The following is an 18,536-nucleotide window of genomic DNA, read 5'->3' on the forward strand; positions in this document are numbered from 1 at the left end:
CATTCTTTGTAATTACTGCTTCCCTTACTGGACATTCACTAACTTTCCCTTTCTAGATAGTCTAATTATATTTTCTGGAATTTTCTCCAGCATTTGAAGTCAAGCTCACTCACCTATAATTTGCGGAATCTGTTCTCTTACCTTTTTTTGCATAATGGAATAGCGTCTGCTCTTCTCCAATCTTGTGGCACCTTTCTCATTTTCCATAATCTCTTAAATATCATGGCAGTGGTTCAGCAACCACAGCTGCCAGTTCTTTCAGGAATCAAGGATATAGTTCATCTGGGCCCAGTGACTTGAATTCAAGGGCAAATAAGTGCTCTCTTACTATTGCATTACTTATCTTGGGTATCAATTCCTTGTTAGTCATTTTGTTTTTCATTTACAGTGTAAAAGTCATTCTCCTTTGCAGAGAAAACAGAAATAAAATATGAGTTGCACAGCTGTGCTTCTCTCTTTGAGAAGTTTTCATCCTCAGGCAAATCTAACCTTTTTTTAATCTTTGTTCTTCTCCCAAAATAACTACAAAAGCCCTTTCTGTTGTCCTTACTTTCCTTTACCAGTCTCAGCTCACTCAGGGAATTAGCATTACTGACACAATTTTTATAGGACCATTCCACACTTATATTCATCTTGGCTGCCTGGCCTTACTTCTGTACATTTCTTTTTTTAAATCTAGGTTTGTTGGTGAATTTCCTGTGCATCCACATGTATCTCTTTAGACAAGTCCGATTTTTCCTCCTCATTGGAATTGTTTCCTTTTATGTGTTCAAAATTTCTTTCTTGAGCATCAGCTAACCCTACTGGGTGACTTCCCCTGAAATAATTTATTTGGTACAACCCTAAATACTTTTCTTCTAAAATCACTAAAATCTGCTTTCCCAAAAGCTAAGGGGCCATGTCAGACTATACCTAGTTTTCTTTTCTTTCCCTATCATAAACTCTAGGATGGAGTAATCACTTTTCCCCAAGGTTCCCAGTATTTCCTCCCCAGGAATCACTTCCTCCTGTTTAGAAAAATCTTATACAGAATAGGTTTTCCTCTTGTTCGTTCCCTACCTTTTCAAAGATGAAATTATCACTAAAGCAAATCAAAAACTTAGCTACTTTGCTTTTGCAAGAGACAGAACACCAGCAGATGGCTGAATCCCTCATCAGTACTATCTCTTGCTTCTAAGTCAGTCTTATGATCTATTTCCCAAACTCTTCATCTATTTTTTCTTTCTAGCCAAGTGGTCTGTAATACAAGCCAGTGACAAAATCATTTCTTTTTCTCCCTCCTTTGACCTTCAGCCAAATATCCTCTTTCTCATGCTTCTCTACCTCAACCCCTGACTAATTCCTGGATTTCCTCACATGAGTATACCTTCTTAATATCGAATACTACTCCACTCCCACTCCTTTTACCTGTTCTGTTCCCTTTCAATAAGGTCTACCCATCCAGAGCCATGGTCCAATCATGAGTTTCACCCTACCAAGTCTCAAAGATAGCTAGCTACACAGTCAAATTTTAGGTCATGTTTGATTTTAAATTGTTTTTGTTTTCCAGTCCCTCAGTGAATCCTTAAATCCAGTCCCTAAATGTCACTTTAAAGCCTGCATATAGGAGTTGATAAAAACCATCTTTTATTTAATTTCTCAACTCTTTCTTTAATTTGGGGTGGGACTATTACAAGTTAATAACTTGAGATGGAGACAGATAGTTTGAAAGTGAAAGAAACCGAAAAATGTAAACCAGGCTCCAACTGATGGTGGTACTAAAATGTTTTTCACAAATGGAAATTCAGTTTCACAAAAATGAAAAAGCTTAAGTCCATGCCTGGGGTAATTTAATCATTGTTGCAACTTGCTAACCATTAACTCCTTTTAGCAGCATAAGCAGTTGGCTTTAAGGAGCTGGCAGTGAGTGACTGACGTTGAGATTTAATGGGAAGGGCATTTATTTGAGAACCAACTTCAAGCCCTGGTTCTGACACAGGTTAGGTAACTTTGAGAAAGTCACATAGCTGCCAAGTGTAAAGACATCCTAGATAGTAGTACTGTGGTTTTTCCAGCTTCTAAATGGGGATAATAACTTCATCTCCCTACAAAGATATTGTGACATCAGGATCATAAATCCATAGCCATATAATTTGAATTTTATTTATTTTATTCTGAACTTAAGAAATAAAGCAAGCATTCTCATACATATTCAAATAGAAAAAATGCACACTTTGAGTGACTAAGTCGTTTTGACTATTATAAATATCCAAAATCACTACAAAGGACATATGAAAGAAGACATTATCTGCATCAGAGAAAGAACTGATAAATAGAAGTATATATAGAATTGTTTTACTTATATAATACAAATTTGTGTCTAATGGTAGCCATCGGGGGGGGGGGGACCTGTAGGGGAAAGGAAGAAAAAAAGGAAAAAAGTTACATGATAACTTTATTATATATTTAAAAGGAATAGCAAGTTGTACATAAGAGATTTGAAGTTTCATGTACAATCATCTTTTTTTCTATTCTACTATACTATAGAAATTCTTGTTTAATTTCTTGAGTTCAGAATAAAATCAATTTTTAAAAAGAAAAAAGAACCTATATATTCTAAAATATTCATAGCCATATAATTTGAAGGGATCATAAAGGTCAAGTCCAACCACCTCCTTTTATAGAGGAGGAAACTAAGGACAAGAGAGGTTAAGTGACTTGCCCAAAATCACACAAGCACCAAAATTTGAACCAAGATTTTGAAGAGTTTCCAAAAGAAAGGTGTTTTAAAACTTATGCCTAGGATATGAGGCATGATTTACTAAAGAAAATACTCTGTGAATAAAACAATCAGGCAAAGATACTTGCAATATTTACTTAAAGCAACAGATTTTTTGTACCTATGACTGACTTACATATGAGCAAAACAAACTCCAATATGGAAATCCAAATTTACACAGCATATATATTTTGTGAACGTATGAAGCAGAATTGGGGGATCTGGGCCACATAAGAAGGTGTAAAAGGATCCTGGGGAGAGGTGTCATTAGCTAGGATAAAGTTTATGACACAACTACTCTATTTGGTTGTGTCAAAGGTAAGATTAGCATCTCTGGAGGATTGCTAATTCAGCTACTTTTAACAATTATTGAAAGCACTACCCAACCAGTGGCTGTAATATAGCATAGTGGTACCTAAACATAGCTGGTCCATTTCACAAGGGGCTGCCTGCTGGTGTTTATATTACATAATGTGGCTACCCAGATAAGTTACAATAGCATAGATTGGGGTGGAGAACTTGTGGCCTCGAGGTCACACGTGGCCCTCTGGCTTCTCAAGTGCAGCCCTTTGACAGATCCAGACAGAACATTCTGTGAAGTTTGGATTCAATTAAAGGGCCTCACTTGAGGACCTAGAAGGTCACATGTGATCTTGAGGAAGAAGGTTCCCCACTCTGTCGTAGATGACAGAATAACAGAACCAGAAGGAACTTTTAAGATTATCTGATGAGGCATTTTATTTTATAGATAAGGACATTGAGGCCAAAGGACATTAGTAAGAAGTAATTAGCAGCTGAATTGGCAAGAATCAAGCCCTCCTGACTTATTCAAGTGTTCTTTCTACCTCCCCCAATGACTCTGTGAGAGATGGAAGGTTTGGGTTATATCTAGTACAATCAATTACATAGATAGTTTTTGGTCAAGTTATATAGACTCTTAGGAAATAGTCCTATGTAATATCTCAGAAACTGAGCAGAGTTTATTCAGCTGTACCAATGACAATTTCCCTAATAATTATTTTCAGAATGAAGAGAGATTAATGAAATTAATTGTTTTAAGATATATGAAATGGATACTTTGAATACATTTTAAATTAACTTTTCATTTAATTTCATTAAAATTTACAACTAAGGTGGGGAGCCGTCTGTTAGGAGGGAGATCAATGGACTTACAATTAGAGGGACTGAGGTTAAGTCCTGATTCTGACACTTAATAGCTTTTCTAAGTTTCAGTTTTATCATCCATAAAAAGGGAGTGAAAACATAACATTCTAACTACTTCATCATGTCATTACCAAAAAAAAAGTGCTTTGTGAACCAAAAAGCTCTTAAAGAAATGATCTATATCTTCTCTAATGTTGTTATCCAGGTGGGGAAATGAAAAACAAAACTGAATATTAATTAGATGGCAAAATTAAATGAATACAAAATATCCTTGTTAGGATGGTTACATTGTGTTCTATACCATTTGACCTTGAATTAGGGTTGCTTTTTTTAAAAAAAATCAATTTGCCTATAAGAAGAGCTATTTCAAAATCAAAACATTGGACCCATTTAAAAATTATGAAATACTAGGGGTGAATTCAATGTGTATGAACTACTATGCCCCCTGGGAGAGCACAAAATGTCTGATAAAATAAAGTATGTAACTTTATGTCATCACTATTATAAAACCACCTTAACATCAAAATTCACACTAATTTCAGGTCACTGCAGGGGAACTTACTAAGAAAACTTCCCAGTGATGGTTTCAAGAAGTACCAAGATCTTCAGAAGCTGTAAGAAAACATTTGAATCATAAAATTATCAGAAACAGAGATGACTACCTTTTTATATTTTTGCATATGCTATTTGAATCTCCCTTTACAGCTCCCTAGGGAACATCAATATACAGTAAAGTCCCAGAAAAGGACAGCCTTCCCTCTCTCTCCTCTCTCTATTTGGAGCAGAGAATTGTTAGGTTTTGTTGCTGCCAGTTGATAGTTTCCTAAGATATTTTGGAAACTTTTAGGAAACTCTCAGTGGACAGGATAACCCCATACAAACTGTAGCTGTCTACACATCGCTATCCCTACAATGCTTTCATTACCCTCCTTCACCCACCCCACAAAAAGGGAATTTTCAATAATATATGTGCTCTTGAATTATGCTAGAGAAGGCAGTAGAGAATCTATATCCTTCCCCCTGTCAAGGTAAACTAAATTGTCCTCTCAGGGTATGTACTAGCTCACAGCTCAAAGTTGACTGAAATTTGTAGCTGGTAGTCAATTCAAAGTAATATTTGCATGTTATTTTGGCTCAGCATTAGTTCCATTTGGTTTCATTTTCTTTACAGATTAAGACCCTATCTATTCATCCCAAAGTCAAACTAGGACTATTGTAATGCTGATCTTCAGATGTTATTTTGCCAGTTGGTGGTGTAGTGAATAGAAGGTGTCAGGCTTGGAATCAGGAAAATCTAGATTGAATCTTGCCTCAGACACATGATCCCTGAGTGACTATAGCCAAGTGACCTAACCTCTCAACATCCACACACAACCCTCTCTATCTGTTACAGATCTACATCTTTTAGAGTTATTTTCCTTACCAGAAGCTCCTTATACCCATGAATGAGGAGGGGAAGGAGGGAGTAGGGCAAGAGGGAGTCAGGGAAAGAGAGGAGGGAATGAAGGAGAGAGGAGAGAAGTGGGAGAAAGAGAGAGAGTTAAAAAACTAGTTTGGATGTTTATGTCATGGATTATCAAACCATCTAGAGAAAACGTAATGATTTCTAATGTCATTTTCATGCTCCAAAGCTATTGCTTATCCAGAAAAGCTATGTCTGTATCTCATCTTCAAACTAAAAACTTAAAAATGTCATTGATAGTACATGAGCAATTTAAAAATAAAAAAGAATTCCATAACAGAATACTTTCAAAATATAGGTAATCAAAAACATTATCGTATTTAAACATAAGAATTTTAATTATAACAATATTTCATAACTTAGGCTGAAGCTTTTGTTATCAAGAAGAGATCAACACTACAGTCAGAATCACTTCAATGAAACTGTTCTCACTATTTTCTTGTTTGGAAAAAATTTTTGTGTCTGTAGCGCCACCTCATGTCCAGAGTTTTAAATGCAGCTAGTATCATTCAAATACAGAGTTTAGCCATAGAAATTTAATCTTTCGTACAGTAAACACAGAGCAATGGACTAAATGGTCAGCCTGATTTACTTATTAATAAAAGCAAAATAAGTAGGCCACAAGTGGTTATTTGATCAACAATTTCTTGCTTAGCACTAGATCTGTTGTTTTGTTTGTTTTGGGTTTGTTTGGTTTTTTTTGGTCCAGACCTATAATTTCATATCTGTAAGATGTTCCAAGGTGAGGAAACTCCACCTTCCAATGGAGATAAGCAACTGTTCTATGACTTCTTGAGGCATTGGGCCTTCCTGGAGCCACTGAACTATTATGTGTTCAATTCAGGCCAGCTCTCCATCCACTGGTCCTCACTGTTCATTATGCCTTGGGTTATTATAACTATTTTTTAAATGACTACTAATAATGGCTAATCTAATGGAATGGATTTCATGAGGTCATAGCTTAACAGAACTTAAAAGTCATCTGATCCAACCCCTTCATTTTTAAATAAAGAAACTGAGACCCATTTGCCCAATATCACACTGGTAGTAAACCCAGAGCTAGGATTTTAACCCAGATACTCAGACTTCAAACCCCAAATTCATTCTATATCATATCACACTGTATTAATTATAGTCAAAGGCCATGTAGTAAACACTGAAGTATAAACAAAGGTGGTTTCCTACACTGGAAGTTCTTAAATGAATGTATGTATAATCTGAGGGTACACAGAAGAGAATAGTGACCACACACACACACACACACACACACACACACATACACACACCCTTTCTTGTCCAAGCAGTCAGACAAAAAGCTAGGTCATCTTGGTCATCTCTCTGAATGCAGGGGAGAAGCAATTGTGAAAAGTCAAGGCTTTAATGCACGTAAATTTGGTGTTTCTTCTGCTTTAGTCATAGAAAAATGAATCCCAGCCACAAAACCTGCTTGTCAAAAGTTAGGCTGACCTGAGTCAGTCTAAGAACTGTCTTACTGTCTAAGAACAGTAAACACTGTGTTAACTTGTTCTAACGATGAAGAATTATAGAGGAGAGGGAACATTTAAAGGTATTTACCTTTCAAGAGATTTTTAGCTAAAGTACCATGTGGCATAATATTTAATGTTTATTATATTTTGTTAATAAAGACTCTAAAAGCTATTTTTAAGTTTTATACATGTTTGTTCATGTTTATCTCATGGAATTTTAAAATAAATTTATTTTAAGGTTTACCAATATTTTTTAAAGTATGCTGGATTCTTATAAATCATGTTGATATCCATCTTTATTCATTTATTTCATTTTTCACTGTTTTTTACCATTTTCTTCCTAGGTACCTGCAAAATAATAAAATTAGATCTGTATCCGTGCATGCTTTCAGGGGACTGCATAACCTTACTAAGCTGTAAGTATCAGTCTTAATACCTTCAAATATGTTGGAAAGATGAGGTCTTAGGACAGTGCTAGGATAAAGAGCAGTATAGGTTATTCTCCATAATCTATTCACACAATTCTAGTCCAACTGTTAGTTTCTTAATTAGTTCAATGTTAGGCAATAAATATTAATTAAGTGCCTACTATGTGCAAGACCCTGTGGGCTAAGGATCCAAAGGTGAAAACCAAACACATTGTCTAACTTCAAGGAGTTTACAGTGTAACAGGAAGGATATGAAATTTATGGGACTGCAAGTTGGGTGGGTAGAGAGCTAGCCTGAAGCCAGGAAACATCTCCATAATTTTAACAATCAGAGGAGGTGTTTGAGGAGGTAAGCAAGGGAGGGTAATGTGCAAGGGAAAAAAAGATGCAATCCCACCACCACCCCATCCCACCCCACCCTTTACCTCCATTGTTGTATCATAGCTCAACCACCTCTGGAAAGTGTTCTATAGTTACAGAGACTTTGTTCTCCTACCTCAATCCAATTCAATTCAATATTTTTTTGAATATCTACTATACACAAAATACTATTAGGTACCAAAGATTTGAAGAAAAAAAAAGTTTCTACCCTCAAGGAGCTTCTAATCTACTGGGTGAGAAGGACTGGGGAATGGTTAATATATACAATACTGAGTTTGTACATATTTGTTTGCTTGTTGTCTCCTCCATTAAATTGTGAGCTTCTTGAGGCAGGGAGAGTACTTTGCCTCTTTTTGTATTCCCAGTGCTTAACATAGTGTCTGGCACATAGTAGGCATTTAATAAATGTTTACTGCCTAACTTTTGACTATTAAAGTGTTCTGCTCTGTGCCTAGTTGTCTGAGATACAAAAACAGTAAAAAGCATCTTCAAGGACCTTAGTCATTGGAGAAATAAGATGTTTCCATGAAACTATTAAGGGTCAGCTATGTGGCTCAGTACTAGGAGAGTTCAGGGAAGAGAATTATCAGGATGAGCTAGAATAACTTTGGACGAGGTAAGAGGCTCAGTTTAAATACCACCTCTTCTAAGAAACTTTCCATGACTTCCCCCATGTAAAAGTGATTTCTTCATCATCTGATTCCATAGCATACTGCCTTATTTGCATTTTACTTAGTAGCTACATCCCTAACTCATCACCTCCACTTGTTTGTTTATCTCTGGATCCCTCCAGCACTTACCATAGTGAATTACACATAGTCTGTATTAAATAAATGTTGGACTTTTGAAAGACTTAAGAACTCTGATCAACAATGACCATGATTTTAGAGGACCAATAATGAAGCACGCTACCTACCTCTTGATAAGGAGGTGACAGGCTTATAATGCATATATATATGACAGAGAATGGAGGAATGCAGGAATTTGTTTCAACTATATATATTTGTTAGAAAGGTTTTCTTTTTCTCTTTTTCCAACAGGGAAGAAGGTAGGAGGGAGTGGAAAAAAGATTTTTTTTGTTCAAGCATAAAATTTTATAAGATTTATAAATTTATAAAATTGTATAAGATTTTTTGTTCATTTAAAAGCATAAAAGTGATTTTAAAAATAAATGTTAGATGAGAGGAATAAGGATGGAAGCTAGATAGAGAATGGGGTCTTGTGGTAATGCCAGTGTTTTTTGGTTAGTAGGACTCCCCTGAAGATTCCTACATTTGTTTGCATATAGAAGAGCCCTAGGAAACACCAGGGAAAGAGAAGAAGCTATTTTTGAATCCTATCATCTACCTGGAATTCAAGGATGGGAATAAAGCCTTTTCTCCCCTAGCTTTAGGGTTTTAGGGAGGGAAGTAGGTCACATTGGTGGTGGTGATCATCCCCACTATCCACAAAGTATGACACTCTCCTGGTAGAGGAAGGGCATTCCAGATAGTAGATAAAGTGTGAACTGTATATGACCTAGAAATTCAGAAAAGAGAAACATCCAAATGGACTGAATACTTAACAAAAACCTCATGGGATCTTGAAGAGTCCCTTGAGGAGTGGCTAGGATTTAAATGGACATCAGGAAATCCATTCTAGATAGGTAGCTTGGCATATATCAATAATTTACAATCCAAAGATAATGGACCCCTATAGGGTTATAGAGTTATCATTGCAGGGGGTCAGTAAAACTATCTGACCAAAAAAAAAAACTGTCTTTTTATCTTCAACACCAACAAAATAAGCAGCATGACTCAATATAATAAATACTCTGTAGACTAAATAAATGTCTTAACCGTGTACTATAATTGTATATACAGGGTGTTATGATTAACAAAATATTCATTTTAAAACATTATTAAATTTATGGTAAATTTTTGTCAGTATGTAGTTCCTCAAACAGTGGATACAAAAAAAAAGGATTCATGTTATTGAGAAAATTGGGGGGGGGTTAAGAACCCCTGTTATAGAGAGAAAAGAGAAAAAAATAATCTCTAGCAAAAGATTGAGCTTTAAGGAATAACGATAGTGAGAGGGCAGATGAAGGAAGAAAAGGAAACAAAGGAACACCAAGGAAACCAGAAAACCCTTCATAAATATCCATTTTTTATTGTGTTTTGGAGATTACTTTCTTCACAAAACCCAGTGAGGTGGACAGCACAGGTGTTATCCCCATTTTGCAAATGAAAAAAGGATAAAGTGAATAAGCATTTATTAAGCCCTAGAGAGGTTAAGTGACTTCCTTCCAATCATGTTAATTAGTAAAAAAAAAAAAAAAAAAAACCAGCAGAACTGTGTTTTGAGCCCAGGTTTTTTGACTTCGGAACACAGCGGCATTATCATAGCCCCCCAAAATTGATCATAGTAGTCATTAGTAAAATGAAAATGTATGTATACACTTTTGCTACCTTCTTAAAAATTAATGTCTGTAGGATAGCTCACCTCCAAATAAGAAATGAAAAATTAGGCTAGTCATCAGATTTTTTTTCCTTTGCAATACCAAAACTCCACATATTTTAATATCTCTAGATTGACTTAATTTTCCCCCATATTTGTTCGACAAATAGAATAAACTCTAAAGCGTATTTCCATTATCTTTTTTTTCAGGTATCTGAGCCACAACAAGATAACTGTTTTGAAGCCTGGTGTGTTTGAAGATCTCCATAGATTGGAATGGCTGTATGTTTTCTTTGTAGGCAAAAACATTCGTTTTTACAACATTGTAATATATTAATGAAAACAAAGTTTTCTTCTACTTGGCAGGATAATTGAAGATAACCAACTCAGTAGGATTTCTCCATTAACATTTTATGGGCTTAATTCTCTTATCCTCCTGTAAGTACAATTTAATAATGATGAAAAAATTTTTTTACTAGTTTAAGCTTAATAGGGATAAATTGGATTAGCAAAAGATTCTAAAGGTTCTTCCCCCATTGTTATCAATGTGTTAATCATGGAAAATGAAGTTGTCAGTCCAATTTTAAAGATTGTAAAACATTTTGAAAATCTCTATTCCTTGATCTTTTCCATGACAAATGGTTTCTGAATATAGAAGTAAAAAGAACATCTTTGGAGTATAAAACCTTTTAAAGCTGGATACAGCCTTACTATGTATATTGTAATTTATCTTTAACAAACCAAGACTGTACTCAGGTTTGTCTTAATTATTAGAAAAACTCAACTTTTTCCTTAATGATTCTGGTCAAAGTTAAAATGAATGATCTTTTAAATTAGAAACTCAAAATATGCATCACAAAAAATAGCAGTTGAAATTTAGTCACTGATAAGCATTTGGTTACCCCAAAACTTAAGAAGACATTTAAAGAGGTAGTGTCAGGCACCTATAAGTAGCTCTGACTATCGGCTCCGTCATCTCAATTATAGGAGCGATTGGGAGAACAATGAACCGCACTGCTGTTGTCAAGAATGCAGCATTTACTGACCTTGTATCACAAAGGCATCATCAAACATATACTTCAGTGTTTCTGTGTACAAGAGCTCAATCAAATCCCAGCACAGTCAGGCACTTAAGATTTCTCTAAAGATATACACAATAAACACAATGGAATGCAAAGAGAGCCACTCAGAAAATAACAGAACCCTAAAAGCCCATTCACTGTACTGTTACCAACACATCTTGTTTGGTTCACTAGTTTTCCCTCCTTCCAAGAAAATATCTCTGCAACAGCAACAGAATGGGCCAAGCTCAAAAACATAAGCCCAAGGGTTCCTGCTCTCCCTACTTTAAACTACTGTCTATAAGCAGCTTCGGAGTGAGAGAGGTTCGTTTGTCAGGGCCGCTGGCCTGTAACTGCTCAGCTCAGTTGCTGCAGCTTTCTTTGTGTGGCAGGAAATTATTGGATTTATTGGATTCTACCAGCTTTATCAAAGGATACAATGACACCAGCTTGGATGAGATGAGAAAAGACCCCTGGAATCTTTTGACTTCTTTCATTGTAAGTATGTCAGAAAACATTTCTTTTCTCTTTCCAGGGCACTGATGAATAATTCTCTTGTCCGTTTACCTGATAAGCCACTTTGCCAGCATATGCCTAGACTACACTGGCTGTAAGTTTCTCCTTTTGTTTTTGAAAGAGCACAAGCTATTATTTTCTTACCTTAATTCTGTTTGATTCATCAGATTTCTTGGCAAAGCCCGAGGTAAGTTCTGCCTTAGGTATCATATTAAGTATACTCGAATTCAACAAGAGGGCATAGCACGTCTGCTCTGATGTCTGTCTTAATTAGTGAAGAATGAGATAATGTCCTGTTTGCATAACCTAAGCTAGGTGTGGTAAACTGAGCTGAGCAGAACCTTCATCACGTGGCAGATACTCTACCTCTCCAATTTCTATTTCTTGCACATTCTAACCATCTTAAAAACCTCCAAATTTCCAAATCACCCACCCAACAAAACAAAGAAGGGCAAAGGGTGAAACCATAAAACCTGTTTCCTTCCTCACTAGCTTCAAAACATTTCCCAGAGTCACAAAAGCTGTGAATAAAAAAAGGATTTCCAAAGATCAACTGGACCATCTGCAGTATAATACTTGAAGAACTTCAGCAAGTGTGAGCCTACTCCTGATAAGGCAACCTTTCTACTTTTGGATAGGTCTAATTGTTAGGGAAATATTCCTTATATGGAACACAATTCTGCCTCCTTGAAAATTCCAAACACTGGTGTGAATTCGATCCTCTGGTGCTAATAATAATAACTGATATTAACGTAGCTTTTAAAGTTAACAAAGCACTTACACACTTACCTCATTAGATCCTTACTATCTCATAAGATCTTTACAATGACAATCCAACAGGTGTTACACAGGTGTTAGAACAAGTGTTCATTGCACAGGTCAGGAAACTGTGGATCAGAAAGGATGAGTGGGCTTCCATTTTATCACCTGTAAAATGAAGAGGTTAATTGGACTCCATGACCCATCAACTACTTCCTCCCAGGTCTAAACCTATAATCCTATGACTTCTTCAGAATAATAAGGCAGAATTTGAACTCAATTCTCTCCTAATTTCAGGCCAGTCATTTTTTCACTATGACACATTGCCTCTCTAATCAGAACACGTCAAATCTGTCTTGTACGTGACACTGCTTCAAACATCCGAGGACACTTCATATTTTCTACCTCCTATCCCCAAACCTACTCTTCTCCAAGCTAAATATTCTCAGTCCCTTCTTTATATTTATATATTCTTTATGTAGTATGATCAATACTATCATCATCTGGATATGCTCCAACTTCCCAATATCTCTACTAAAATTAGATAAACATAACACTTCAGATGTCGTCTGACCAGGGCAGAGTACGGCAAAACACTCACTCCCTACTTTTTAACACTATGCCTCTCTTAAAGTAGCTTAAGTTGGTTTTAGCTTTTTCTGGCTGTAGTTAATTCCCAACCCTGGCATTGTTAGACCACATTGAGTTTGTGGTCCACTGATAGCCCTAGACAGTTTTTACCTTTACCATTGCTTAACCATATTTTATCCATCCTGGATTTGGCATCATAGACTCAGAATTGTAAGAGATCTTTTTAAAAATCTAGTCCAACACTCTCATTTTATATAAATAGAAATGGAGACTCAGAGAGGAAACTAGCCCAAGTCTACACAGATACCAAGTAGAAGACCCAGGTTTAAACTCAGGTCCTTTAAATCTAAATCATAAACAAGCTCCTTCTACTGTACCAACTGGTAGAGTGGATTTTTTTGAACCCAGGAATTTACACTTAATCTTGTTAGATTTGGTCTCCAGCCTAGCCTGCTGGAATCTATTCTGGATTTCAACCCCACTGTCAAACAGTGGACTCCATTGTCACACAATCCATCACGGCTTTGTGTCATCTGTAAATTTGATATAATTTATAACTTATAACTATTGGTAAAGTACCAAGGACTGAATTCTGAGGCATCTAAATCACTAGAGAACATGGTCCAAACTGACATTGATATGTTAATGACTACTCTTTGTGTCTGGTCATTTAACAATCAATCAATACACATTTAATAAGTGTCTCCGATGATGCCTATTAGGCATGGTGCTAGGCACTAGGCATACAAAGACATAAATGAAATAGTCCCTGCCCTCAAGAAGTTTATATTCTATTGGAGAAGATGATATATGCAAATGTAAGTAAATACAAAATACAACCAAAGCAAATACAAGGTAATGGGGTGGAGGCACTAGCAGCTAGGATGATCAAGAAAGGCTTCATGTAAGAAGTAAGTTTGGGAATGACTTGAGTTGAGCTTTGAAAGAAGCTAGGGATTCCAAGAGGCAAAAGTGTTTCCTAAAAGGAATGGGGAGCTACTAGTACTTTTTGAGTGAGTGCAGTAAAACTTGTTCATTAGAAATATTACCTCAGCAGTTATATAAAGGATGAATTGGAGAAGAGAGACAGTTGGGAAAGGGAAACAAATTATAAGGTTACTGAAGTATTCCAGGCCAGAGTGGTCCAGAGGTCCTGAACTAGTGTGGTGGTTATATGAATTGCTAATTAATTTATGTAATTATGAAATGGGACAGGCAAGCTTGGTTCTTTGGGTACTTACCAGAAAACACCACAATGGCAGCAGGAAGTTAGGCTGCAATCACAAATAAGGCACAGAAGGGCCAGGGGAAAATAGCACAGAAAGTACAGAGACAAATGGTGCAAGACAGAGTAAATATAGAGGCAGACAGCATGGAGACAGAGATGGGATGAGAGAACGAGGTAGACAGCATGGGGAAGAGAATGAGAAGTGGGAAAGTCACAGAAAGTCCCTCCCACAAGGATAGATTAGAGATGGGGGCACTCAGTAGGATGGTCGCAGATGAAGGTGTTAGAATGCTCAGGTGGGCAGAAGTTTAAGGTCTCATTTTTACAGTTTTATCTGTGTGACCTTGAGTTAATTCGTCAAAATAACCAAATCATCTCAAAGTTGTGGGTAAAACTTTAAAGTTAACACGTCCATGTCATCTCATAGTTAACAACATTTGGTGTTCTGCTGGTCTTACTGCAGATGTCTGGAACCTATCTGATATTGATGTATGATAGCACTACAAGGCTCAGACAGCAAGGCCCACATGGCTTCCTCTGATATAGCACATATCCTTCGGATGTGAATTTTGGTTAATTTTTGATACAGTTTGCAAATTATGATCCTTTGATCTTTGGGATGGTGTGTTCTATGACTTCTAGGTTCCCCTTTGCAATCTTACTTCCTGCTATTAACTTGCAGGTATACCTCCGAAATATTACAGGTTTGGTTCCACCCCCTGCAATAAAGCAATTATCACAGTAAAGTGAGTCACATAGATTTTTTGGTTTCCCAGTGCACTTAAAAGTTTGTTTTTACACTATATTGTAGTCTTTTAAGTGGGCAATAGTATTCTGTCTTTAAAAATGTACATACCTTAATTAAAAAATACATTATTGCTAAGAAAAAAAAATACCAACTATCATTTGAACCTTCAGCAAGTCATATTTTTTTTTTTTTTGCTTGGTAGAGGGTCTTGCCTCAATGCTGAATGGCTGTTGATAAGGTTGGTGATTGCTGAAGATTGGGGTAGATATGACAATTTCTTGAAATAAGACAACAATGAAATTTGCCCCATTGATTGACTCTTCCTTTCATAAAAGATTTCTCTGTAGCATGCGATGCTGTTTGATAGCATTTTACCTGCAGTAGAACTTCTTTCAGAATTACAAACAATTCTCTCAAATCCTGCCACTGGTTTATCAGCTAAGTTTATGTGATATTTTTATATTTATATTTACGTGACATTCTTCAATATTATTGTGTCTTAGGGAATAGAGAGGCCCAAGGAAATGGAGAGAGACAGGGGAACATTTGGTTGGTGGAGCAGTCAGAACACACACAACATTGTTTGGTATGGTTTGTGGCACCCCAAAACAATCACAATAGTAACATCAAAGATCACTAATCACAGATCACCATAACAGATACAATAATAATGGAAAAGTCTGAAATATTATGAAAATTACCAAAATGTGCCACACATACACAATATGATCACATGCTGTTGGAAAAATGGCACCAAGAGACTTGTTCAACACAGGGTTGCCACAAACTTTCAATTTGTACAAAAATACAATATCTTCAAAGCATAACAAATCAAAGCAAAATAAAACAGGGCATGCCTGTACTATACTGATTAGAAGGGTGGAAAGGGAGGGTCAAGGAGACCAGAACAAGATAAAATTTTAACACACTATGTTAAAAAAAAAAAGGGGGGATAGATGTAAATGATGTTGTAGAGGTAGAATCAGCAAGATTTGGTAATTAATTGGATATGACTGGTGAGAGAAAGTAAAAATTATTCAAAGGTTGAAGATGAGAGACTGAAAGGACAGTGGTACACTCTACAGAAATTGGGATATTAGGAAGAGGCAGCATGGATTGGGAGGAAGAAGGATGAGTTCTATTTTAGATATATTGATTTTGATATACTTACTATGACCTCCAGCTTGAAATGTCCAATAATAAATCGGTGATATGTGACTGGAACTCAGGAGAAAAATTAGGATTGGATACTAGATGAGTAAATCATCTATATAGAGATAATGATTGAACCCAAAAAAGCTGATGAGATCACCAAGAGAACAAGTATAAAGAAAAGAAGGTTCAAGACAGAACCTTGATGTATAACCACAGTTAACTTAACCAATTACAAAGCCAACTAATTGTATTTTTACTTCACCCATATTTCTGTACCTTGTACATGATGACAACATAAGAAATTATAAAAAGTGTCTTGCTGGAATCCAGGTAATTCACCATGAAGTGTTTTATTTCTAGGTTCTTAAGGCTAAGAAAATGGTTGTATACATCATAGAAACCCTGAATACAAGAATTGAAAGGAATTTTAATGAATATCTAGTCCAAAGATGTCAAATTCAAATAGAAACAGAAGATGCCAAACTATGTATGAGGATCCCTGCAGGCTGCATATTAACTTAGAAAACATATATTTACATATTTATTTTTTCATTAATACATAAACATTAAAATCAGATTGGAAGTACATTTTAATCTGATTCTGGCCACACTTGAGAGAGTTGTGGGCCACACGTTCAACACCTTTGATCTGGTCCAACTCCCTCATTTTACAAACAAAGTAAGGCCCAGATGGAGTTTGTTTTAAAGGGATTCTCTTGTAGTACCACTACAGTAAAAGTAGCAGCACTTTAAGGTTTTGCAAAGCATTTTACATATATTATCTATTTGCTCATCACAACCCTGATATAGGTGCTACGAGCGTCAATTAGTTGTCCTTTGAGGTCCTCCGAGCTAAGTTATGATCCTATGATCCTTTAACTCAATCAGGGTCATATGTTAGTGTCTCAGATAAGAGTTGAACCTGTTTTATTACATCATGCTGCTTCTAACAATATTTAACATATCCAGGAACCTCACCTATCAGGAAAACAAGATAAAACCAGTTAGTAATTTAAAAAGTAGAGGGGTGAGCTGTTAAAATAAATGTATATCTACATATGTATGTGTGTGTATATGTGCACTAAAGTGTATCCATTTTCTTTACATATGGATCTTTCCTTAGAGCTGATTTTATTTATATTGAATTCAAATGTTTAAAAAACTAATTTCCAAATCCATATCAGATTTAAAACTGTCCATTATAAGGAGGTGGAAGGACATACTAAATGCACCCTCAGAAAAACTTGATAAAAATTATATCTGACATTAAGATTTCCTAATCTCTTTATTCATAACAAACCTGTAACGTAAGTAGTTCAAGTAGCATTATCCCTCCCTTACTGATGAGGAAACAGAGGCTTAGAGAAAATAAGTGACTTGCCCAAGGTCGAAGAGCTATTTAGTATCAGAAGTAAGACTTAAATTTAGGTTTCCCCTGACTCCAAGTTCACCTAAGTTCACATGGCTCAGTAGGTAAGTGTTGGACCTAAAGTCAGGAAGACATAAGTTCAAATGTAGCCTCAGGTATTTATTATGTGACTCTGGGCAAGTCACTTAATCTCTCTGCTCTAGTTTCCCCATCTGTTGTTAGGCTCATATGAGATATTTGTAAAGTGTTTTGCAAACCTTATGCAAACCTATGTAAGTGGTAGCTACTACAATAATGTATGTGTCTGTGTCTGTGTCTGTATAACTACTATATGTAGAAAGAGAGAAGACATGAAGATATGAAAATCTGACCCAGTAACTCAAAAGACAAGAGGAGCTCAGGGCCATTTTGTGTGTAGGCTCTGAGGGCATCATTTCTTTATAGCACATTATATACTAACAGATCATCACATCATCAGGTTGGGAGCCATCAGGGACCTTAGAAATACAGTAGAGGCATGAGCTAAGAAATAACCACTGGGATAAAATCACATGTCCTTGAAGTACTGAAGTATATATCTAATGTCTCAGTTAGGGAGGCATGTAAAAAGAACAGAGGTGTAGTGGAAAGAGCCTGATTTGTAGTCAGATGACTGGTTTTGAAAATAGGCAGTGTTACTCATCATCTGGAATGTACATCACCAACCTCTGAAAACTAGACAGTGCTTAATAAATGGGGGCCTAATGATTTGAGATGGCTTGTGTGACTTTGGGTTTCAATGTCCTCAGGTATAAAATGAGAAAGGGCAGCTAGTTGGTGCAATGGATAGAATGCTAAGCTTGGAGTCAGGAATACTCCTCTTCCTGAGTTCAAATATGTCCTCACTTACCAGCTGTGTGACCCTGGGCAAGTCACTTAACTCTATTTGCTCTGTTTCCTCATTTGTTAAATGAACTAGAGAAAGAAGTAGCAAACCACTGCAGTATCTTT

At 36.2% G+C, this 18,536-nt stretch overlaps 1 protein-coding gene across 3 annotated transcripts in view; it reads left to right on the forward strand.

The window, feature by feature from the left end:
* Nucleotides 1–18,536, forward strand: part of RXFP1 (relaxin family peptide receptor 1) — a 70,319-nt gene that overhangs the window by 12,115 nt on the left and 39,668 nt on the right. For all 3 annotated transcript variants that reach the window (XM_027866895.1, XM_027866896.1, XM_027866897.1), the window contains exons 3-7: nucleotides 4,465–4,536; nucleotides 7,216–7,287; nucleotides 10,330–10,401; nucleotides 10,486–10,557; nucleotides 11,716–11,790. In XM_027866895.1, the coding sequence (XP_027722696.1) occupies nucleotides 4,465–4,536; nucleotides 7,216–7,287; nucleotides 10,330–10,401; nucleotides 10,486–10,557; nucleotides 11,716–11,790 (363 nt within the window). The remainder of the gene's footprint in view (nucleotides 1–4,464; nucleotides 4,537–7,215; nucleotides 7,288–10,329; nucleotides 10,402–10,485; nucleotides 10,558–11,715; nucleotides 11,791–18,536) is intronic.

The sequence above is a fragment of the Vombatus ursinus genome, unplaced genomic scaffold, assembly GCF_900497805.2.
Source record: "Vombatus ursinus unplaced genomic scaffold, bare-nosed wombat genome assembly UNPS02014784.1, whole genome shotgun sequence".
Taxonomy (NCBI): Eukaryota; Metazoa; Chordata; class Mammalia; order Diprotodontia; family Vombatidae; genus Vombatus; species Vombatus ursinus.